A 25,746-nucleotide genomic window follows, 5' to 3' on the forward strand; every position below is an offset into this window, starting at 1 on the left:
GGACTAGCTCGGCCGGCAGCGAATTCCGGAATTTGACAACTCTTAAGGAGTAGAAGTTGTGTCTACAGTCCGTTATGCTATGTTGTGTCTCCAGTTTTTGGGTGTTACCTCTTAGGTTAGTGTTGGAACTAAGCTTAAGTAGGGGTTTGAGAGGATGTCCAGAAGTGCTAAGGATACTATAAGCCATCAGAAGGTCACATCTAAGACGTCTATACTGTAATGGGTAAAGGTCTAGTGAATGGAGGCGTTCTTCGTAAGGTTTAAATTTGAGTCCTCGAACTGATTTCGTGGCTCGCCGTTGGGTACGCTCCAGGGTGTCCTTATCCTTTTGGAGTGAGGGGGAGTACTATGTTTCCGTACTCTAAATGGGGAAGAATAAAACTATTGAAGATTATATGGAAAGTTCTTCCGTCAAACTGGCCAAAAATGCGCTTCAGTGTTACCAGTGCAAGGCTTGCTCGCAAGGCATTTTTGTCACAGTTAGTGTAAGACTTCAAATCGTAGAGCACCAGGACTCCTAAAACTTTTTCGACTTGGGATGCTACTAGAGAGGAGTTACCTAAGTTATAACTGTAGTCTGCGACATGTCGCAGATGGACTACTTTACACTTTGAAGTGTTATCGTCCGCCCAACTTTGAAGTCGAGTCAGATCCTCCTGAAGTACCTGTATATCGTTTTGGTTGAGTATCACTCTCCAAAGTTTAACGTCGTCGGCAAAAAGTAATAAGTCTGACGTTACCTGTTGAGGAAGATCATTTATGTAGATCAAGAAGAGAAGAGGCCCTAGTACTGAGCCCCAGGGGACCCAACTAGGACATTCCATACCCTGAGATAAAGTGAAATTAACCCTGACCTTAAAGTGTCGATGTTTCAGGTATGAAGTGAGCCAATCGATTAGAGGTGATCTGGTACCCAATCATTTGGGCTTGTTGATAAGACATGTATGGTTAACCTTATCAAAAGCTTTTTAGAAATCTAGGTAGATGATATCAACCTTCCTCTTGTGATCAAGGATGCTTGTCCATCTGTCCACCGCAGTCAGCAGGTTGGTTATACAAGAGTAACCCTTTCTGAAAACATGTTGGGGTGAGAAGAAATTTAAAGACAGTAAATAGCCATTTATACCATCGCATATCAGGGACTCCATGATTTTTGAAGGTATTGAGAGAAGAGCCACCGGTCGGTAACCTGAAGGTTCACTGCGTCGACCTCCTTTGAAAATTGGTGCGATGTGAGCCAGCCTCCAATTTTCCGGTAGTTTGCCTCGGCTTAGCGAGTGTGAGAACATAACGCTAAGCGGCGTTGCCAGGATTGAGGCTGCTTCCCTCAGTATGGCGGAATGGACCATGTTCGGGCCAGGAGAAGTGTCTAATCTTAAGCTACTTCAAACCTATCCAAATAAATACTCTCGAATATTCCCTTTTTATAATATTTCGGTATCTGAAGAAATGCTTATTAAGGTTACACTAGTTGCTCAGTTTCAATCGTCTTCGTGTCACTGAAGATTAGTGCACCTGCCGCAAAATGTTGGCGTGTAGCGGTAAATAAATAGCTCTGTAAGTATTCGACATTGTATGCTGACCAGATTAGTTTCAGTGGACTCATCTAGCTGAAGGCGCTCGGTCATGCATCCGCACCAGATCACGTATGGGAATGCCGTGCTCGACTGCTACTGCAATCGCTAACCAGATTAGATCAGATAATTCCAATATATTGGCAATCGTCAAATACAACTTCTGATCTCCTCGATTCTGTCTTTTGATTTCTCTTGGTGAGTACGAGTTATATTAGAAGGTGTTACTGGTAAAGGCGTTGTCAAACACTGAATACCTGTGCCATCTTCAAGCGTGTGCCATGCAGAATAAACCACCCAAAGCATTGTGACTCGAAGGCATTTATGTTGACCTGGTTAGCATTACTAAGTTCATGCTAGCTGGAGGTGCTTAGTCACACATCCGTATAAAATAATGTTTCAGCACATCGTGATAAGCATCCTTTACGACGACTAGGTAGCTTACATCAAATATTACCCGAAGAATTGGTCATCTCCCAAATATATCCTTTATTGTGATGCATGGGTTTTTGACCCTGTCCTGCAGTTTGATTTCTCTGTTCTTTTCCAAGTTTTGATCTTGTAGGGGCCTCATCAATGACATGCAGCTGAACATAATTCTACAAGAGAGTTTCCAGCCCATTGAAAGACGATAGATGCCAGACTGTGATCTACTTGAGGAAATCCAGAAGAGCAGTCACCTCGTTTTTGAGTGCGTGAATCTTATGAGTATCAATGGTCTGTCTGGGAATGTCTAACTAATTGCTTCCGATCCGAGAGAACTCTATGTTCTTGGTGAAATAATTACTCTGGAGTGGATCAAATATACGTCAGACGCTAAAGAACCAATAAGTCGTTCGTAAACGTGCGTTTATAAAGTTCATACCACAAACGACATGACTGATGATGCCTCGTGGAGATTGTCTCGCATTCCTTAATCCCAAAAAGATGCAAAAACATTCCTGAGGACAGAAGGATGTTATGATTGTTATATTATGGTAATCACCATACGCCGTAGGAATTTGATTGCTTTTTCAAGCCTGCTTTATGTATGACAGACTTGCATTTGAAAGCAACCGTCAAGTTGTAAATACCACGAAGATTCCACAAGTATTTGGAGTTTGACAACGATTTAACCAGTAACACCTAATATGAATAGTACCCACCAAGTGAAATAAAAAAACAGACGTTAGGTTGTTCGAAGATATTTTTGATAGGATATCAGTATATCGAGGATCGACTGATCTAGACTGACTAGCGATTGCAGGGGATGTTGAGCATGGCGTTCACACTCGTGATCCGGTGCGGATGCATGACCGAGAGCCTTCAGGTTAGTCCACTAAAACTAATGTGGTCAACATCCAATGTCGAAGACTTACAGATCTATTTATATTGGGGATTTGTTTACCACTACAACAGTAACTTTTACACTAAATCCCTGATAACTGTCTCAAAAATATGCATGCCCATAGTTAGAAATTCTGAATATTTCGTTGATGAGACACTAACTAAATATAGTAGACCAATGATTATTCCGAGTGTGCACAAAAAATATAGGAAGTACATATTTATACATTTGGATACACAACAGTGATTCAATTGATGATAAGTACATGATTCAACAGTGAGTACTGATCAATCTGTCATATGACTATGTCGTATAAAGTATTTTTGGACATAGTTCGATTTCGTAACATGCATTGTTTTAACAGATCGTTGAGGACGTTTTAAACGAGGCATTTAGTTAACGCTTATACTAGAATTATTGGGAATATACGAACTTGTATGATACGGTCAGAAGTGCGTTCGAATGTTCCGTATTTTGTCCTCAAACGTAAGTTTTCATTTGTATATACTCACGTTTTGTTTTTACTCTAAATACTCGGTCGCATAACATGTATAGACCATCTAAATCACCCGAGGCTTCTCCGAGTAACACTTAAGAATGCTACCGACGTAGAGGACGTCTTGCTAGCAAGTCACTTACTGAAATCAGATGGTAACGTAAGAATATTGCCCGACATACCGTACTCTGAGCGCAATATCATACGAAACGTCTCTAAAGAATCTCGCGAGAAGTTCTTCCGCGGAAGAAACATAATTGTCCAAGGTATACCGGAAAATGCAGACCCTACTCAATCAAATTCTGACATCAGGGAATGGAAACTCATCAAACAGTCCTTGAGGCTCAAACACATACTGACTCAGCATGTGACGAGACTAGCCAAGAAGGACGGTGATCTTAGACCCCGTCTAATGAAGATAACCTTCCCATCTTCCCACATGGCGGCTGCAGTTCTGGAAGCATTTCGTGCTAATAGACGTCGATTGCCACCTGGAATCCACATGCACCCGGACAGGCCATACGAAGTCAGGACCAAGAACAAAGGCAAGTTGGAGCTGACCATTCCACTTGTGGACTGTCTAAACGATAAAAAAACGTGTAAAGGACAGGGCCTACCACCTCGGCAAACCTCATATAGGTGGGCTACCCGTCCATTCACATAAGGTTCATACAGAAAAACAGGATGAAGCTCACGCGTTCCAAATTGAAAGCATAAACTGCTTATATATGAACGCCGCGAGTCTACCAAACAAACTGGATGAACTACGTGAACTTAGCAACGCTAACAAGGCCCATCTGATAGGAACATCTGAAACCTGGATATCTTCTCAGTTCTCGGACCAAGAGTTAGCATTACCTGGGATGACTTTGTTCCGCAACGACAGAAAAATAGGAATTGGGGGCGGAGTAGCCATATACATAAGCTCTTGCTTGGAGGTGCACCAGGTTCACAACCTCGAGTTTAACAATCTTGAGGAATCCATATGGTGCTCTGTAAGGTTGTCTAGTACTTCGAGGTGTCTAGTCGGAGTCATTTACAGGAAGCCAACTGCCGACACCGAGTACGATAGTCGTATGCTGGAAGGACTATCCCGCTCTATCCGTCTCGGTTTCACACACATCCTGATTCTAGGGGACTTTAATCTCCCTAGAGTCAACTTCGCGGAACACACGTACACTGGAGGCGACAACTCAACTGAAGCTCGGTTCTTCAACCTCATCGATAACTTGGGCTTATATGAAAATGTGAGGTCGGCAACTCGTTGGAGAAACAGTCAGACACCATCGCTCTTAGACTGTGTATTCACTAACGAAGAATTCCTAGTCGACAACCTCTCAATCCTGGCTCCTCTGGGAAAGAGCAATCATGCCGTCATAGCCTTCAGTTTTGTCATCAAAACTAAGCTAAGGTATCCCAACAATAATTTGCGTTGGAACTTTAAACGGCTGAATGTGCCAGCTCTACATGACTATCTACAACAGGTGGTTTGGGATGTTCACCCTCAACTCGATGTGGATGGTCATTGGGACTTCTTACTGCACACGCTCTTATGTGCTACAGACCATTCAGTTCCTCAAACGGTCCCCAAAAGCTGCAAGCCACCTACAGTAATCAAGAACCGTACCCTTCGCCTGCTAAGCCGCAAAAGACACTGTTGGGCGGAATACAAACGAACTAATAACGATGGAGCGTATAGGCAATATAAACATATCAGGAACATATGCACGAAGGCTATAAGAGAAGACAGGCTTCAGTACCAGACAAAGCTTATGGGCAAATTTGCCTCTAACCCTAGAAGCCTATTCCGTTACGCAGCCTCTCTTCGTCAAGCCAAAACACGAGTTTCTCAACTGCTAGGTCTTAACGGCCCGACCAACAATGATGGCGACGCCGCTAACCTTCTGGCGGCCCATTACTCTCAAACATTTCAACCGGCTGACATCAACTTTATTGACGACAGTTTCATCTCCAACTCCACAGGACTTTCTGAAGTGGACCTAAGCGCTGACTTGGTGTTCCGGAAACTGCAGCACTTAAGACTTGACACTTCTCCTGGCCCGGATATGGTTCATCCTGCCATACTGAGGGAGGCAGCCTCAATCCTGGCAACGCCGCTTAGCGTGATGTTTTCACACTCGCTTAGCCGAGGCAAATTACCGGAAAATTGGAAGTTGGCTCACATCACACCAATTTTCAAGGGTGGTCGACGCAATGAACCTTCAAGTTATCGGCCGGTGGCTCTTCTGTCATTACCTTCAAAACTCATGGAGTCCCTGATATGCGACGGTTTAAACGACTATCTACTGTCCTTAAATTTCTTCTCACCCCAACATGTTTTCAGGAAGGGTTACTCTTGTATAACCAACCTGCTGACTGCGGTGGACAGATGGACAAGCATCCTCGATTGCAAGGGAAAGGTTGATGTCATTTACCTTGATTTCTCAAAAGCTTTTGATAAGGTTAATCACTTGTGTCTTATCAACAAGCTCAAACGACTAGGTATCAAACCACCTCTAATCGATTGGCTTACTTCATACCTAAAAAATCGACACTTTAAGGTTAGGGTTAATTTCACTTTATCTCAAGCTATGGAATGTCCTAGTTGGGTCCCCCAGGGCTCAGTACTAGGGCCTCTTCTCTTCTTGATCTACATAAACGATCTTCCTCAACAGGTAACGTCAGACTTATTACTTTTTGCCGACGACGTTAAACTTTGGAGAGTGATACTCAACCAAAACGATATACAGGTACTTCAGGAGGATCTGACTCGACTTCAAAGTTGGGCAGACGATAACGGACTTACCTTTAACACTTCAAAGTGTAAAGTAGTCCATCTGCGACATGTCGCAAACTACATTTACAACTTAGGAAACTCCTCTCTAGTAGTATCCCAAGTCGAAAAAGATTTAGGAGTCCTGGTGCCCCACGACTTAAAGTCTTACGCTAACTGTGACAAAAATGCCTTGCGAGCAAACCTTGCACTGGTAACGTTGAGGCGCATTTTTGGCCAGTTTGACGGAAGAACTTTCCACACAATCTTCAATAGTTTCATCCGTCCCCATTTAGAGTACGGAAACATAGTACTCCCCCCCTCACTCCAAAAGGACAAGGTCACTTTGGAGCGTATCCAACGGCGAGCCACGAAATCAGTTCGAGGACTCAAATCTAAGCCTTACGAAGAACGCTTCCGTTCACTAGACCTTTACCCAGTAGAATATAGGCGTCTTAGAGGTGATTTATTAATGGCTTATAGTATTCTTAACACTTCTGGACATCCTCTCAAACCCCTACTTAAGCTTAGTTCGAATAATAACCTAAGAGGTAACACCCAGAAACTGGAAACACAACATAGCAAGACGGAATGTAGACACAACTTCTACTCCTTAAGAGTTGTCAAAAGCTGGAACTCGCTGCTGGCCGAGCTAGTCCAAGCGACTTCTCAGGAGTCCTTTAAGAGGCAACTTGACCTATTCTTAAGGACCAAGGACAGCATCACACTATGATTTACTAATTTCTTTTCCTTTTTATTGTTAACATACCTAGGTTCCTGCCTGGAGGATTTGGTGATCCCCTGCTACTAGACACGGAAGCCTGTTAAGCGAAAGCTTCTTCTATTCCGTCCACAACCATTTGAACCATTTGAACCATTTAGTCCACTAAAACTAATGTGGTCAACATCCAATGTCGAAGACTTACAGATCTATTTATATTGGGGATTTGTTTACCACTACAACAGTAACTTTTACACTAAATCCCTGATAACTGTCTCAAAAATATGCATGCCCATAGTTAGAAATTCTGAATATTTCGTTGATGAGACACTAACTAAATATAGTAGACCAATGATTATTCCGAGTGTGCACAAAAAATATAGGAAGTACATATTTATACATTTGGATACACAACAGTGATTCAATTGATGATAAGTACATGATTCAACAGTGAGTACTGATCAATCTGTCATATGACTATGTCGTATAAAGTATTTTTGGACATAGTTCGATTTCGTAACATGCATTGTTTTAACAGATCGTTGAGGACGTTTTAAACGAGGCATTTAGTTAACGCTTATACTAGAATTATTGGGAATATACGAACTTGTATGATACGGTCAGAAGTGCGTTCGAATGTTCCGTATTTTGTCCTCAAACGTAAGTTTTCATTTGTATATACTCACGTTTTGTTTCTACTCTAAATACTCGGTCGCATAACAAGTATAGACCATTGTTTTATATATGATCTGACTTAAGCCATCGTAACCCTACTTCATAATCTTATGAGTGCATTGCTGGTCTTAAAGAATCAGCACTAATTTTTATAGTGTAATTACGGAACACAGATAAAGCACCTATCTATATAGTTTTCGACATAAAATATTTATGATCATAACCACTTCTTTTCTACATTACGTTGCTATTGTTTAACTAGTTTTTGGGCCTTGAACGTTTTGCTTTATTTTACGTTTAAAGGGATTTTTGAAAGTCTTTGCGAAATGTGACCAATTTTAAAGACAGCTCAAAAATATCCGAAGAATTTTGCATTATGCTCTTGCTTGTGTTGGAGTAATAGTTCTGAGTAATTATTCCTTGATACTGACTTATTTTGAATTGATACATGGATTTATGAGGCATTCTGATTTCTAGAACAGGTAGGTCTTCTCATAAATACATTGGTTAATGAAAAAATTTAATACGTTTTGTTTCGCCGTGCTTGATCTTTGAGACACATTGAACATAAAGACTCTGTTACGTTTTCCTTCTGAGTTTCACTGGAACAAACTACTTCACGATTTGCTCGTTGTTATCTAGGCGTTTATTTGATGAGGAAATAGTGTGTGACTGGCTAATCAGGTTTTGACTCTTTAAAAAAGTACGAAAACAAATCCAAAGCAAGTATATAGTATCCGTCTTTTAATAAAAACAGCATTGGTATTGTGACCTTCTTTCTCCTATTAGAAGTAAGATAATAAAACTCCAATTAAAAGCTAGTTTTCTGCCTAAAAACATATGAGTAGATTATCATGGAATTACGAGAATACATTTTATAAGTTTTTCCCAGTTTACGACACTAACCGTACTTCAAAAGAAGTATTTTAAATAACTGATTTAACTTCTAGAGTAAGTGGTAAGCAGATTATCACGTATATCGTTCACCATTTATCAACTTTATTTACTTATCCAATGCATTTATTACTGTTATATGCCGTGTTAAGTCTTTTGATGTATGTTGAATGATTATTTCGATTATATTAACTACTGCCACTTGGATAGCGTACCTGTCCACCTAAGGTAGTTTTTAAATAACTGAAATAAGCCGGTCTTTGTTTAGAAAGAAGAAGCACGCTCATTTTATCTTTTATACTCGCATCTTGAATTGATTCGATATATCATCTTTTATTCAGGGATTTTGGGTGACTGCATATTTCATATAATCCGAGATATCCATTTAAGTATATCTCCCTTTTAATGTCATGTTTAAGAAGAAATATAAGAAATACACGTGAAGGATTGAAATATAGTAAACCCTTTCAGCCAATAGAATGACACCATTATACAGCTATACAACTTACGTTCTTTTATAGCTCAGATCACATGTAGAATACCGTTTTCAGTGTTTCTTATCTCCTACTGAGAATAAACTTATTTGCATCAATATGCTAAACTTTGAACTTAAGTAAAATTAATTGATTTAGAGCAGAAAAAGCATGTGTTTTTGGAAATGACTTTTTAAAGTAAATGATTTAATAGCCTGCAATAAAAGCAGACGAAACAGTCGTAGCTCGTGGGGTTATTTTGAACGAATATACATATGGCAGCTGACAATTGGCTGAGCTAATTCTTTAAACAAGTATACAGATAACTCCAATGAATCAGTAATCCTACACACCAAGTATCCAGGTCACTCGTTTGTTTTCTGTATTACAGGGATTTAAACAGACTTCTTCCTTTTGCTAAAATAAAACTTCAGTTTTTATGATAATTTTCTTTGCATATAATTTTTGGTTCATTCATTGCGGTAGACTAAAATGCAGACAATAAGCTTACGGACAAAGTCGATACATTTCTCTTCGAACAACCAACTTCCTATTTCTTTTCTGATCTTTTCCAAAACAACGTTTTAAAATGCACGATTCTAAAAAGTGTTCCGTTTGAATTTCCCAATAATTGTGACATGAAACAACTTTTAGGTAACTAACTGTAGTGTGTATTATTGTTTTGTTGCTATAAGTCAAAAGTATAATGTAAATGATCATAAGTTTACTATGGTTGACTATGTGTATTTAATCCCATGGTAAGTTATTCCAAACGCCGGTTAAATAACTGTAAACTTGTCCACCATCTGAACATTTATACATTGAATAAAATTCACATCAAGATTATAATTGTGAGTTTGATTACAGTGCCTTCAAAATGCATACAAATAATGTGTTGCTTGAACTTTCCTTTTCGGGAGCAATCGAAAGGATATTCAATGACGAATCAGCATGTTTTGTAAATATTATCTCACACATTGAGAGTCAAATCAATCTATAACTAAGACATTCTGATGTCAAACATATAGAAGTTTGAACTTAAAGCAATTGTTTAGTGAGCATAAGTATAGACAACTCATCGACTAGTCACTTTATAAACAGTGAGCTTATTGTTTTAGAGATGTGTACAGCAATTGCTCACTACTGTTGCGCACTTATAACCGTTAATTTTATTGTATTTACAGTTCATTGAGGTTAGGTTTTTTATTAGCATCAATCTTACAATCTTTTAGACTTAAACGAAATACAGATAATTTCTTAAATATGGTAGGCTATTATCTATCATAAATCTACCTTAGTGGGTTCTCTGAGCATCTCAACCAAGAAAATAATAATAAGATAGAAAAACCCCACCCACAACTACTTAAAGTTCTATTATACAGTTCACAAAACAGGTATGATCAAAGCAATTCAACTGAAATTACCAAAATCATGCTATTAATAAATTATATGAATATGAATCTCTAGAATCGGCACAGAGGGAATGATTGATTTTATTTTCAAGATGGTTCTTAGCAAATGACTATAGCTTCATTTGTTTAACAAACTATGTATTTTTTCAGCTCGAGGCGACCAAAAATGTTCTCTGACCCTTATCGAATTATTTGTGCCTACTGAATTAAACCTTTGCAGGAACTGGCCCGTCCAAGAAATGACGATTTTATGATGTCATGACCATAATTTACCAAAGGGTAAATGATATCAATTAATTGGACGTCCTATCTGCCACAGCGCATAGTTTTTGCGTAATGAAGCAAAGTACTGGTTTTGGTGATAAACCAAATAATGCGTTTCGTAGTCAGGAATTATTTCAGATGGGATCTAGTAGCGAGAATTATGAATCAGTATGTAAATTGGTGACGTTGTTTTATTATGTACTAAACAATATATATAACGATTTATTAAAAAACTACTTTGAATTTCACTAGCGTTTCATCAATCAAAAGTGATAATGCAGTAGGCGTGTGGAAATATCGCCTATTAATTTGAATGGTTCATTAGTGTAATTAACGCTTTAGTTGTTCATATCAGAAGCGGTACTCAGAAGGATTAGGAAATAAATTACTCAGCAGATGTTAAAGTTTTAAGAGTAATAGATATGTTTATGCATAATTTTCTTTAGCAAGTGACTATCACGACAACGAAGAACACATGACTTTTGTTTCTTGTTCAAATGCTAAGCAATAATTGTAAGAGGAGCTAAGGATGATTTATTTGGTGATTTTCTGTGAGTCCACTGGTCGATTTCAGCATTATTGGTATCGAGTTCTGCACTATATATTAAAAATGCTCACGTTTTTTGATGCATTTCACTTATTTTAAAGATTTCTTGATGAACTGTTGCTACTCGAGAAATAACTTCCAGGAAGGAAAAAACTATATTGATGGCTAACATAAGATGTCATGCTGAAATTACTGCGAAGCTTCTAATGAAAAACGTAAACTTATGACTACATAGACTGTAGATTGTTTTGTATTAGGAAAATAATTGTCATTTATCTTCTTATGTATCGGGTTGAGTTATATTATTTATAACGGAAAGTTCAGAATGGTAAATAATTCTGCATCTGTGCAAGACGTTTTAGAAGAGCATGTTACTACTTTGATAATAAAAATTAAATGATGGTATATCGGTATGTACTGTTTGTAAAATACTATCTATCAAAAGCGGGTTCTGTTTTTGCGACCATGGGAAAGTGAATGGACGTATTAAACCGTCATTATTTAAGAGCATAGTAGTCATTTAAATGGCTCTTCTATGTACATCGAAACACAAAATATGCACTTAGATTCAAAAGTAGTAAAACAGTGCCTACCTTAAACGTCTGATATTAGGAGTTGCAAGCTATTTTTAATCTAGTACGAGGGATACTATTTGCAAACAAAGATGAAAATAACAAAAGTCTTTTCGTTTGCTTCTGTTTGTTAACATAAAACTTTGTGGTCTTTCGGTGCGGAAACCGTTGTGAATGTGAATACTGTTTAGTGAAGTGACTTTGCTCTCCTGCTTGTTGGTGTAGATGCTAATATTTTTAAGAATTATCATTAGTTAGGGGCTTGTATTCAGTGATACTAGAGGAAGGCCTCTCATAAAACTATAATAAGTATTCTAAGGCTTACGAAACAATGATCATGTAGTATAAATTGCAGTATGTGGAGAATATGAAAACGTCATTCATGAGCAATGTCATCTTATCTTTTAAGAAGTTTAGTCCAAACAGTTATTATTTTTTTATGGATATTGGATTTATATAATTGCAAGTAATAATAATCCTATTGTGTATTCAAATCTAAATGATAAAGTCAGCAATAGCATTTCACTAAAAAACGGATAGTATTTTATCAGGGAACCTTAATTCCTTATTCTTTGTGAATATTGAGAAGTATCCTATCAATCAAGAGAATATTTTTTATCTTCAATCCCTCTAAATAGTAAGAGACACACTGCTAGAAATTACGAAACACAGTTTTAGTGTGAGATACAACTAAAACGTCCTAAAGTTTGGCACCATTTATTTACGTGTCAGCTGGTTCAGTAACGAATACGCCATACTCTTACTGAGTGAAATAATTATGTATGTCAACATATTATTCATTTACGATGCTAAAACACATTTCACCACTTGCCACAATAAATTTATTTATTATTTATTAATTTTTCTACGGGCTAATTGATCATGTGAATTCGATAATCGATTTCCACTAATCACTGTAATGCATTTTCGTGTGCAGACATGAATATAAATATATCAATATTTACAAGTAATTGTGTAAAATTCTGCTAGCTCGTTTTCTCTATGCGAAAGTGAATGGCATGACTAAGACATCGTGTTATTACAAATTGTTATATTTGAACGAAGAATAAATGAATGGTAACTTCGGAATTACTTATGGACTATTATTACATACATTCTTGTTGGATAATTATTAAGTAACTAGATTATATATATATATATATATATTCCTTTTATCAGAAGCTTTCATTTGACTAGTTGTCTATTGTTATACGATTTGCTATACTTAGTTCATTCCCGATCTATTAGTTACAGTCTCTTACACTCACATCCACTTTTGGCTGGACCACGTACAATTCTTATTTTCCATTTTATGGTATGATGCCGTCCGGTTTCCTTGTATATAAACCACGTTTGTCTGAAGTATGCGATTCATTTGGCGGAGGCTGACATTTGTGTTCTGAACTGAACAGGCTGGGCTAGGCAAGAAGCTACGATACGGAGGCCCAATAAAGACACAGAGTTGACTGAAGGCTATTCGCGCTGGTTGACGTATCCTTAGTTTAGCACAAGGCCACAGAAGTCAGTATTCTGACTGATTTTTTCACGTAATATTTGACGGGCCACAGGACATAACGGAAGTGGAAAGTGTTAGATGTTGTGAAGGGTCAGGAAGAAGCTGGAGCTACTTCATGTCGATCGATTCGACGTATTTTATGGGTATATGCAAATCGCTTTTTAAGATATTCGATTTTGTCGTGATATTTTCTTATTAATTTGTTCCTTTTTTAAATGTTATTATTTATTGAAATAGAGTCGCATACCAAATTTATATGTTTGACTAGAAATAACAATAGTTAAACGACTTTATGAAAAACACGTTAAAATTTACTTTCCGTGCTGTGAATATATCTTGATTGCCACACTCCATTCTGAAACTCAAATTGATGAATGGATGGGTTCTTGCTTTAAGTCTTAAACAGGTGACTAATGATAAGTTCAACATTCACTGAGCTTCGCAATTTATCTATTAATTAAAATCCAAAAGCTTCTTCACGATAGGTAGATGAAACAAATTTCCAAAAAGCCGACATTTTTAAAGTAGAATTGCTTATTACAATTACTATACCTTCGAGATTATTTTGATATAATTTTTTGAAGTTTGGCTGATGTGCTTTCTCAAGGATATTCTAAATTGATATGGATAAATTCTGAGCAGGACTTCAGCGTATAAAAGGTTATTAAAATGATCATATCGTATTTGGTCAAGATATTCACGATGATTAGATAATAACACTACTAAAGTGGTTTCAGAAGCAGAAAGCCATTTGTTTTCAAAATTTTACACTTCCAGCTAGATGACTATCAAATTTAGTTCAGGCAAATAAATATGGTTGCGCGTCAGATTCTAATCGCTTTAAAGAGGTATCTAAAATTTTAATAGTTGAGATCATGAGTCAATTGAAACTAGATCACCATGGAAGACCTGGAAGCACTGGAAGGCTACTTGGTCCTACTATAGGACTCCTCGGCAGTGCGCACCGACAATCCCGCCTCACGAGACTCAAACCCAGGATCTATTGGTCTTGCGCGCGACCGCTCAACCTCTAGACCACTGAGCCGGCATCCGACGGTGTTAATGTATAAATTCAACCAGTCCGCGAAATTGAGCGACATATTCACCATTGTCTTCAGTGAGATACTATCTCACAACAGACACGGTTGAACTCCACTGGTCACTGCTGAGGGGTACCACAATTAAACGAAATAGCCGTACAGTGCTCTCAGGTTTGCCATAGTGGTCTAGCTTTAATTAACTCATGATCTCAATCAGTAAAATTACTATAATATCCACAAAAACCCCTTCTGGTATCTAAAATTCTTAATCACACTATTTATTAGCATGTGTAAACATTCTAGTTTAATTCCTCGTTTAACGATGGCTGTAATTTCCACTTTCAGTTTAGACAACATGATCAGACTGTGCATCAAGAATGCACAATGGTTTCATAGTCTGGACTGGTTTTGCTTAAAAGGCATACCGTCGAAAATGTCGATGTATCCTCGCAAAACTTAAGAAATGTTAAAACTTTCTATGAAAAAGAAAAGGGTACGATGAATTTGTGAAATAAATCTGCACAATTCAGGAATTCACCAAATATTAGAAACACAGTTGATAATCAGTGTATTAACTATATTTTACTAGTTATCTTTGAGTTTAATAAAATAACATATTATACTGGTGTATTGTATAGATTGAAACTCGGGTGTTGTGGATTACTGGTTGTCTAGATACGATTCTTTCACTATACCAATAAATTACTGTTGAAGTTCAAGTCTCAATAATAATAATCTGTATTCATTATCATAAATAGAACTAAGTGTTCGGTTTTGTGGCAATATATTCTGATACATCAATTTATATTTATTGTTCCACTGTTTACTCTTAAACAGAACTTAACTCTATCAACTGTAAATCACACGATACCGTATATTAAAACTGAAAATAGAGTTTTAATAAGCCTACCAACTTGGAAAAAGCGAAATACTATATTAAGTCATTAAACATGAAGGATTCCTTTTCTTTGTTCTGTATCGGCATCGTATAGAAAATTATTAAACAGACAAAAAGTTTGTAGCGTGGTGTCGAGTCCCAGTTGACTATGAAGACCACTACAAAGAAACATGTGCCAAATAAATCAGAAGGCGAAGATTGAACGTAACCAGATTTATTCGTTGGCGATCTCGTGGTATCGAATGAATACTGAGATCGTGCCAAGAAAAGGTACAAGCGGGATCGGCAGGAAAAAGTACGTGCGAACGGGGTCACGAACCGCAAAACAGTGATGGAGAATAATGGAAGAGCAATATGGCTGTCTTTAGCACAGTTAAACAAACGAGCACAGTAAAGCAATCGTTGGTACAATCGGTTATAAAAATAATTGTTTTCATTAAACTAATCGCGTTCTCTTGATAAAAGTATGTCACTACAAGTTGTTCTTACGGCTGTAATTCCATGATTATTTGATTATCGTCCTGGTTAATGTAATTTAAAGATCAGGAAAATCATTTATCCTTTGAAATAATATTGATGAGCAAAATGTGCAAGATATCTTTAGTATATATCTTTTGCGTTTCTACTCGTATTTACTACCGGCATTCCGGTTATGAACAAAATGTGTGTATAAGGTCATGTATAAGAATTTCAAGTGTATTGATAAATTATACAAATAATTAAAAGTCAAAATAATTTAATTATGATGATAATAACAAAGGTTTCAAACTACAACGTATTTAAAGGGGTGGTTTAATGTGGTCACATTTAATGTGTGTAAATTATAGAGGCGTTCATTTTACGTCGTTGTTATCTAGAATCTACATTTTCATTAAATTGATTTATATATCTACAGATAATTGTCACAGACTATTTCGACTACATTACATTTATTTGGAAACAAGGTAGGAATACTTTGTCTTGGATATCTTGATAATTTTTACAGACGCAATTATACTGCAGATTTGTCCTCTTGAAGTCCCAGTGAACTGTTAGAATTAAAATGCAAAAGAAATGTTAATTTGGGTTTACACTATTATAATTAGTGTATGCAGCATACCAACATAAAATTTCCGAATTCAATCTAATGGATGGGCCTTTTTATGCGATAGGTACGGGGTTGCCATAAACACCATGATAAAGGTTAATCTAGCCGATACATCCCAAACGGGACAAACTAGGTATCTTGAATTCCACTACTAGCTACAAGCCAACATTTTTTAAAACTTGTGGTTAAATGGAAATATCCGGGTAACCCGCTTATGACATACATGTACCAGTATAGACTAGTGAGTTGCGTCCTTTAACACCAACAACTAGAAAATGCCAACCACTACAAATAAATCAGTACCTATTAAACAATTTAGTACCCGTCTAGACTCAGCAGGTTCCTGAATAAGATGTTGATGTTTGAAGCAATAGGTATATGATCCGAAACTTAACGCTGAGATCCAGGCAAACCCGCCAAACAAAATAAAATGAACGTCCTAGATTCCTCTATTGGCCATAGTCCAACCCACTGAGTGCTCTTGATTTTTTTCCATGCATATGTAGGCTGGAAAACTACGTACAAACAAAAAGTATATTCTGTGTAAAAATTTATAAGTTAGATCTAGTTTTATTTTACGTACAGTTCGTACTATTGATTGTTTTCATGAAATATATGCTTCTGCACAAGTGATAAAGAAGTATTATTCGTTTCGAAACGTTAGTTATATACTTGGTAAGTGTCTTTTACTAGTTGATGTTTATTTAGATTATGGAACAATCCATAAAGTAACTAATGAGCCATGTAATACATTTGAACTGATTAGTGCTTAGTTATGAGTCGGTAACAACAATACTTTTTTCGTATAAAGCGGATGAATATATAATTTGATTTGTTTTCGCATAATCATTAAAATTCTCATTTTAACTGTTTACGTTGGCTATAACTTACCAATTAACATATTTCATCTGGTTTTAAAACTGTTAATTATACAATATAACATGATACCAGGCTGTACGAATTAATAAAAATAAGACGATACTGTGATTAGGTGTTACTACTCCTAATTCATATTCCATTTTCTAGCGTAATAAAAATCTTCGTGTCCAGAAACACTGACTGTATGACGATCGATTAGTTCACTTGGTATTTTATTATACGAACAGGTTTGATAAATCTGAGAAAATAATGATTTATCAGGTTTTGGAAGCTGTATGTTAAACGAACAGAAATAAGATGATTCTCTCAACGATTTCAGATATAGCTTACTGATGAATTAAAAATTTTACGGCCACCTTATTTCTTTCTGTTGTTGTTACCAGATGAAAATTTACTTTTAAATGTGAAAACAGTTTAGAGAAAACTTAAACCGTTAGTGTTGCAAAAATAATGTTTTTGCCACCCCATATTTATCCTGATTTTCACATAACCTGCTGTTTAGGAGTTCCAACCGATCTGCATATTGTAGAGCTTTGTGGATTAAATGTGGGGGCAGAGATTATTTAGCGATTGGAATATGTCCCGCTTATCTACTTTGTCTCCGCGAGTTCAAATAACGCCTACAGACAAACCACCTATCTAACGAGGAAGCAGAAACTGGTTGTTCAATTCTGATTCACATAGCCCTGCGCAACATAGCTTACTCCGATAAAATTCAATATATCCCTTTGCTGACCCAGTAGACAGTCGTTTGCAGTACATTAATAAGAGAATTCGAAGTAGTAAAACAAGAATAAACCTGAAGTTGAGGAGAGAAACGTTTTGTCAGAAATTACAAGACGATAATTTATGCTTGTTCGAGAAAGTGATTAAGGGAAATGTGAAAATGATTCAAATGTTCCGGACAAAAATAAAAACTGATTTAGGTTATACAATTCAAAAAGTCAGCTATTTCGTGGTGATTATGGATGTGTTAATTTCTCCAATGATTTATCCAAGGTTGTAGGGACAACAAATGGCTGCCTAAATGAAATATCGTTTTACTAGTCTGTAGATATTTACCAAGCTCTCGGTACGTCATGAACAATTAAAGAAGTTATAACATTATCGTGAGTTATATTTTGAGTCTCTGTTTATTCCCAAAACAGAGGCAGGAAATTAAGGCTTGTTACTGGTACTTATATATAGTTATACATACATATTTCTTATGATTTCAGGTTTCTAAATACAGTAAAATTTAATCACAGTTTTTCCAAAACGATGGTTCCTGGTGCAACTATGTTCTCGTTTCAGTCTGAAAGTTGTAAATCAAACGATTCAGAACTATATTTTGGAGAAACCAGTGGAGTTTCGAATTGGGATTTGAATTATCAGCGTGTAGATACAGAATCAATGAAACTGTACAGTGGTTTAGTGTTGACTGGAAGTACGAACTCAAGTATTAAGAATCGAAACAATTTATCCCAATTAAAAATGGAATCCTGTGATATTGATGGTCATGATTATACGTTCAGTGAACACTTTGTCTCCAGTATTTGCATGTTATCTGAATCAAGTAATTCTTATGCCACTAGTTCATACTTGCACTCTTCAGAACAACTTTCACATGAAAGCTCGCTCAGATTTATTGGAAAAAGTAGTACAGATTGTTCTGAATCAGATAAACAGGATTCCAGATCAGAAAAACAAAAGGAAAAGCTTATTTCAAATGATTCTGGGAAAGGATATCAACATATGGATCAAAGAAGCAGTAGGCGATTAGTTCAAAACAAGGAGAAAAACTTCTCATTTACGTTAGCTAATGATATCTTTAACATCAGTCAATCATCTGAATCAATTAAGTCGGCTTTACAACTATCATCGCACCTAACCGATGATCCCATTCAACATTTTCATGCTCGTCACTATGCTAAACTAAGTCAGTATATGATGTTTGTCCATAATCATCTTCCCATTCCGATTGCAATTACTGTAGAAAACTCCCGAGGATCAACAGTATCAGCCTATATATTTAAAAAAAATAGCGACATGCATATGAGAAATACTCTGCATTTTTTAGGAGCCGATTCATTAAAATTCAATCCTAACAAAAAGAGCAGTAAACCTTTACAAAAAATATCTTCAAATTTAATCCTTCATTTTGCTTGCCAAAAGCATTATTCTCAATGTTTATACCCTGGACCACTTCAAAACAAATGCTTTAGTGTGAAAACAAAATATTATGTCTTTTGGATGCAAGTATGTCAGTTACGACTAGATAGCTTATTTTGATAACAATAATTATATAATTAGGAATTCATATGATAATGCGGTTCCATATACTAGCCTATCCAAAAATTTTAAATTAACGTTAGTAAATTATTAGGTGAACTTGTAAACAAATATTTCTGGGTTTTGTCCGAATGTGAGTAGTTCAGGACTGATCTTATACTTCAAGGATCCACGCTTCGTGAGACGCACTTGATCGAATAATTTACCATTATTATTTAATTTGTTTTGCCTGTGTTTCCTAAAACCATTTTATATCCTCCCCATCATCTTTCACTTGGCCTTATTATCATATACATTTTTGTGTTCATTTATGATTCCAAAGGTATCTTAATTCCATTGATCTAAGTTTGATGGTTGGAAGAAATAGGTAGCACTGAACCTACGTTTTATGTTACCACCAATTCATAAGGTACCTCTGGAATCTCGAAGGGTAACAGCCCCGGTAACTACTGACATTAACTGGCTTCACCATCATTATACACATTTAAAATGGCTTCATCTTATGCCTTTCTCAGTACCGGGGTTTGCTCTTCGTATTAAGTTATACTACTTCCTTGAATTATTACTGTTAGTACTGTCATTATCCTAACTAACGGCAATAAACGAAGCATCATCAGAGAACGAAAATAGATTATGGTATGCTAAAATATATACACACCAAAAGCCTAGTATATCATATATAGGATAAACTCAGCTCAAACCGAGCAAAATAAAATTTCAATGCCTAAATTTTCTCATAGTTGTTGGTACTGGAAGTACAGTTTCACCACACGAAACCTGTTCACATAACCCATTCATCAATGTGCTTGTTACGTAATATGTGGAATGAATTAACAAATGAAAGCTTACACAATTTATCCTGTCACGGAAGTGATCTGAACCCGTCAAAAACATATGGGGACAGTCCACACAACACGAATAATAATGCGACATCTGGACCGGAACCTATTTATGGTTCTCCACTGAGGCAACCAGAAACTTTGATAGGCAAAGAATTATATACAGAATCTAAAATACATGCATGGAATTCTTTGAAGATAGAGTCGAAGAAAAAGAGAAAACGTCAATCGAGTTTCTTCTTTATAGCCACCCACTCCTATCCAACAACCAAACATCTCGATAAACTTTTGAAAGAGCTGAAGGAAATTGGTTATTTTGAACTATTTCAAATGAAGAAAACAAAAATGCCGGTAAGTGATTTATTCGAAATAAATTATCAAATATTATAAAATTTATGGTACTTTTTGACAGACCTTATTTGGAAATAACCATAACCTCAGTTAGTTATTTTGTCTATGAACGTTCAACAAATAGAAATCCAAGAGATTTTACTTCAAGTGAATAATTTAATTATTACTAAAAAAAGATTAAACTTACAGTTCTGATTTTTATCATCCAGTAATCAAGAACATACCTATATACATTTAAAGGTAATTAAATCAAAATACACGGGATAATATAAGAGAGAAGCAAAGTGGACTCATTTAAACCAAGAATTTCATCATACTACTTATTAAAAAAAGATAAAACGTCATGCAAAACAGAGATGTTGAATCGACCTTAATCACTCAAATTAAGATAAATAAACAGTTATGCAATTTATTTAGATGGCAAAATCATTGACAAACTGTTAAGTAAACAACAGTCGTGGTACAATCTTTTTATAAAACTCAACTAAGTTAATAAACCATAATGTCTACATAAGTTCCCGTATAGACTAAGTTTCACGACATATTTCGTTGGAGAAAAGTCAGCCAAAATACATTGCAATTTTGATAAGCTTATCCTAGAAAAAGTAACGATCAAGATATTATGCGGTGAAGATGAATGTATGCATGAATCACTGGTGGTTAATTAGAGAGTAGCCTATTTCCTATCCACACTGTTTATGATCAAACTTATCGATACAGTGATTTACTTTACTAACTAATATCATGTTGGGAATATTTAAGTTTCCATTTATGGCAGAAACAAAGTATTTATTTGCTGAGGTTAATTGTGAAGAGTTTTACGATTAAAAAATAGCTTTCATTACTATCTGAGATCGCTTATAGAGCCACCAAATACTAAGGAATGCTGAGTAACAGCTTAGAACTCTTCAGTTTGCGCAGGATCCATAAAATGGTTCTTAAGCTAAGTTTATTTAATGGGAAAAACTAGTTTCAATTATTTTTTACTTGTCATACGGGATTTTACGCCATATGTATATGTAGAGAGAAACTAATCATAGTCGAACTCGTAAATATCAATGTATTGAAAAATTATTATATAACACCATGTACATACGTTACCTTTCATGTACATTATCAGCCCCAAAATCTTAATCATAAATACCTGGGAACCATTCATACACAATCTCTTAGTGAATTGAATTCACAGACAAATAAATCAGGTCACGACTAAATTGCACCAAGAGATTTATCTTTGACTTGAATTCCGCTTCACAGAAAACAAGGGGTATACAACACTCCAGAACTAGTATTCTAAAATATCCAATCTTTAAATTGAGAAAACATTTACAAGCATTCTATGTCAATAGTAATTATCCTGTCCATATAACATACGCTTTGACAAATTCTCGTGGTTAAATTATATCATTTGTTTTAATAGAAAGCATATACCGAAAAAGTACAATGGGATTGTTTTGTTTGTGAGAGTAGTGATGAAGTTTGGAAGGACCATTCTGCAGGGACTGTATGTATGACAGGAATCAACGGAAGAAAAAAACATGAAACTTCCGTACAGGGAAACGTGATTAACTTAGATTACGAGCTTAACCCCCTGAATCCGCGACTAACTGGCACACTAAAGATAAAGCATATCAAAACTATCCCACGTGCATTAGCATGGATAACAAGTTGGCAGGTACGAGAATTTAAACTAGAAGATGGATTTATTGCGTGGAAATATTTTGAAACGAAGCATAACATCAGTTGGCCAAAGTTACCTATTTTCAAAGCTGGTTGCGAAAAGTCAAATCAGCAGTCATCCTACAGAGATGTTTCATCATTAAAAACCAGAGTAAGTTCTACATCGTAACATGACGAGTGATTAATAACTGAACAAGTATATTAGAACGGTACCATACTATCTTGTACAGAATATTTCTCTCTTTGGAGATTGTTATTGAAAATAACCATGAATCTATCATAATTAATTCATCATACAAATTATTCCGATGGAATGCAATAACTTTTCAACCTACTGCGACATCATTTATAAAAACAGATATGACATAACTCGGACAAGTTCTTATAAAACACTGTATTTTACTATAGATTTATATATTAGGATGAAACAGCGATCAATTGATGCCTGATTTAAAATCGTACTCTATTGTCAATAGATGACTACTCCTAGCAAATGTGAGCGGAATAGTCTAGAAACTCTGGAATACGATCGACAACTGATTTTTTAACATAAAAACGTTTAGGATTGGGCGCCGTTAGTGGTATTGTAAAGGTCTTTTGGGGTAGTTGTTTAGGAATACTCAAAAGTCAATCCAAAGCAACGAAAAAAATCCCAATTCTGCTTCTTACGATTTTAAGTATCCCGATTCTCCAGAAGGCTTATTGAAAAGAGCTCAGTAACAGTATTCGAATAGAATATTGTAGTAATTAAACAAACATTAATAGCAGGATAACATTAGTCAATAGTTTTGTGTTCTAACACGAATAAAAAGTACTCTTATTTGATGATTGTAATCGAATTTTCTGACATGTATTCTACGTTTAATGTCGTGGTTTGTTACTGATAGTTGTTATACAAAATTAATGCTTTAACTCGAAAACTACTGTTTATGTCAGCCTACGGTAAACTATCGGCGGTTGGCTGTCTTAAATCTTATTTGTTAAGGCTGAAAACTTTCTGCTTCCATCTATTTGTCATTGATATCTCTAGAGATAACACTTACTTCGAGAGATGTTTTAACATCTTAATACGTGTCGAAGAAATTCACTTGTCGACTTACAATAAATAGTTGATGTAGTTCTGTTTGGCAAAGATGATGACAAAATGAAATCTTCTAAACGTCTTAAACATCACAAATGTCGGTTTGACTTTCAATATAAAACTTTTCTTCAGGATTGGTGTGCATCAATAGTTACTGTGATAGGAGAAAGTGAAGCAGTCGAGCGCATTAGCCACAATATTTTTAAATTCTTGTCAGAACTGGTGTGTCAACAGATGATGAAATCTATACATGGATTGGAAGGATTTATTAGTTTTAGTGAACTTGGGTTACCTGTAACGTAGACCAGATGTCTGCCCTTAAAGCCCGAGTATTCTGGGTAACCGACTGAGGAATGCTGAAGTTATATTCAGGGTACTAGGTAAAGATAACTGTGAATCTGCACCGACTGATGTAGCTGGGGGACATTTTATATGTCTAATTTATTGTGACTTGATGGTGGGTGGAAGAAAATTAAAGGGAAACGACATACGACGTTGCAGACTGTCAGGCTTGATGGATTTTATCGCTTTTAAACAAGTGTAGTTTTAAACAAACTCGGACAACTATATTCCAGTTAGTGGATCCCTATTATAAGAAATAATTCACCATTAGTGATATTTAAATACTGTCAAACTACCTGTAAATAAAACTTAAATATGGTCACGTGGTTTAAATTCACAAAGTTGGAAGATCGATATCAGAGTGAAACTAGAGGCATTTCTTTCTTTGAGTGGGTGAAAAGTAGTCCGTATATTTCATTACACTTACTTTCTCTAGAAATTTATCAAATAATTTGGCTCATTTTGTATAAGCGGTTTTTAATAAAAATAATAGTAAATCTCGTTCTAAGGAGATTAAAACTTGTAGTCAATTACCAAAGTACTGGTTTATAAGCAAGTTGGGAATTTTATTAACATTTGGCATGACCTAATAATAAAATGGACTTTGAGCTGATATTTTAGTTTAAAGAGCGACTTAGTTTTCGATCCAATACACAGTAAATGGTAGGAAATTTACTGAAGTCTTGGCTACTAGACGAACTCCAAACACTAAAAAGTGAAGAAATATCCATATTATTAAAAAAATAACTTGAGGAAAGATAGTTTTGTGTCCGTATGCGTAGGGCAGTGGAAACCGAAGTCCCTCTTCAAAATCTAGCTTGAAACTAAGGGGTATATACTGATAACATTTAACACAAAAATACTTTCACCTCTAAACAATAGAACGGCAACGATCATTTCATTTCATTACCTAACTATTCTATAATCACCAAATAATTAAAACGAACACTGACAATAAAACATGTCTAAGTATATTATTTCATTCACCTTTTCTAATTATTTTTCTATAAAATTCAGACGAAAAAGAACTGGTCCTACCTTTCAGTGGATGAAATTCTACACGTAAAAGGTAATTACCAAAAAGGCACTCCACATCTTGATCATCTCGAAATCCAAACATGTGATCACGGTACGTGGTTAGTAAAGCCACACATAAATGGGCATTGTAATGATTTACTTAAATCAAACACAGTGAATTCAACTAGAGATCGTTTAATTAGTGACTACTTAGACTTATGGTTACGTGGATTGCAAATCGCTATGGTGCGATCTAGCCAAAAATGAATTACCATAAATAATAATGGAATGAAAAACGAGTCAATTATCAATTTTAACAGCGTGAGGCGTGATTGATTAGTTGACAGTGATACAAAGTGACTTTAGTTCTAACTCGAATATAGCGTTTTTACATATTTACTCAATGTGTTGTTGGGGTGAGAAAATGTAATGTGATGAATAGATTTTCCCGGAAATCACCTTTAAATACGACTCAATCGATAAACCATTAACAAACGCAGTGTATATTTACCAAATGGGTAAGTAAATCAATTCCTTTGAAGGAAATTTACCAACGAAATAAAATTAATTTAAAATCACTGTACATCGCGTCTTTAAATTGTTTTTTTTTCTGAACTACTCTAAATTGACCACAGAAACCGGCGGTAGTTGCGGAAATAAGCTATACGCAAATGACACATTGTAACCATGAAAACACTTACAAACTAGGTTATGTCATATTTCGATGTCACAGTACTGATTCGAGCACTTCGTTGAATGATTGAAAGATGACTGTTTAAACCAAATCGTGACTCAAAATATCGACCTAACCACACCACTGGTTTTAGGATAAAATATTCCGAGCTCAAATAGCTTACGTCGGTACCACTGCAAGGGATGTAATAATTCAATAAATGAAGAACTTAAAAAAAACATTGTAATTATAGAGAACATATTATGTACAACAGAAGTCATAAGATGACATATTAATAACTTGGCGATGGCGAGTTTTCTTTTTCATAATACTCTGAAAAGCAA

General features: G+C 35.8%; 2 protein-coding genes across 4 annotated transcripts in view; one reads left to right on the forward strand and one right to left on the reverse strand.

Moving 5' to 3' along the window:
- Positions 1-3,277: 3,277 nt before the first annotated feature.
- MS3_00003564 (uncharacterized protein) lies at positions 3,278-25,311 on the forward strand. 2 transcript variants are annotated; one of them, XM_051211393.1, is made up of 5 exons: positions 12,440-12,805; positions 18,366-19,386; positions 20,160-20,609; positions 22,030-22,440; positions 24,730-25,311. In XM_051211393.1, exons 2-5 carry the CDS (start codon positions 18,409-18,411, stop codon positions 24,994-24,996), a joined length of 2,106 nt encoding a protein of 701 aa, XP_051071448.1. In that variant the 5' UTR covers positions 12,440-12,805; positions 18,366-18,408; the 3' UTR covers positions 24,997-25,311. The 2 variants fall into 2 exon arrangements, with proteins under 2 accessions (XP_051071447.1, XP_051071448.1); XM_051211392.1 differs by lacking the exon at positions 12,440-12,805 and adding exons at positions 3,278-3,387; positions 7,870-8,048 and having other exon boundaries at positions 18,366-22,440.
- A 107-nt stretch (positions 25,312-25,418) lies between these two features.
- The window catches only part of PDE5A_5 (cGMP-specific 3',5'-cyclic phosphodiesterase), a gene marked incomplete at its 3' end in the record, with an annotated part of 29,114 nt that continues 28,786 nt past the window's right edge, over positions 25,419-25,746 (reverse strand). The window contains exon 6 of one of the 2 annotated variants that reach the window (XM_051211394.1): positions 25,419-25,735. Coding sequence is in view for 1 of the 2 variants with exons in the window: in XM_035733137.2 (XP_035588801.1) it covers positions 25,695-25,735 (41 nt within the window). The remainder of the gene's footprint in view (positions 25,736-25,746) is intronic. The other variant, XM_035733137.2, reaches the window with a different exon arrangement.

Source organism: Schistosoma haematobium, chromosome ZW, assembly GCF_000699445.3.
Source record: "Schistosoma haematobium chromosome ZW, whole genome shotgun sequence".
NCBI classification, from domain to species: Eukaryota; Metazoa; Platyhelminthes; class Trematoda; order Strigeidida; family Schistosomatidae; genus Schistosoma; species Schistosoma haematobium.

Coding starts and splice junctions, on each gene's coding strand:
- MS3_00003564 (XM_051211393.1), top strand. CDS start 18,409: ATGGTTCCTGGTGCAACTATGTTCTCGTTTCAGTCTGAAAGTTGTAAA. Junction 20,610..22,029: donor TGAAGAAAACAAAAATGCCG/GTAAGTGATTTA, acceptor TTGTTTTAATAG/AAAGCATATACCGAAAAAGT. Junction 22,441..24,729: donor TTTCATCATTAAAAACCAGA/GTAAGTTCTACA, acceptor TATAAAATTCAG/ACGAAAAAGAACTGGTCCTA.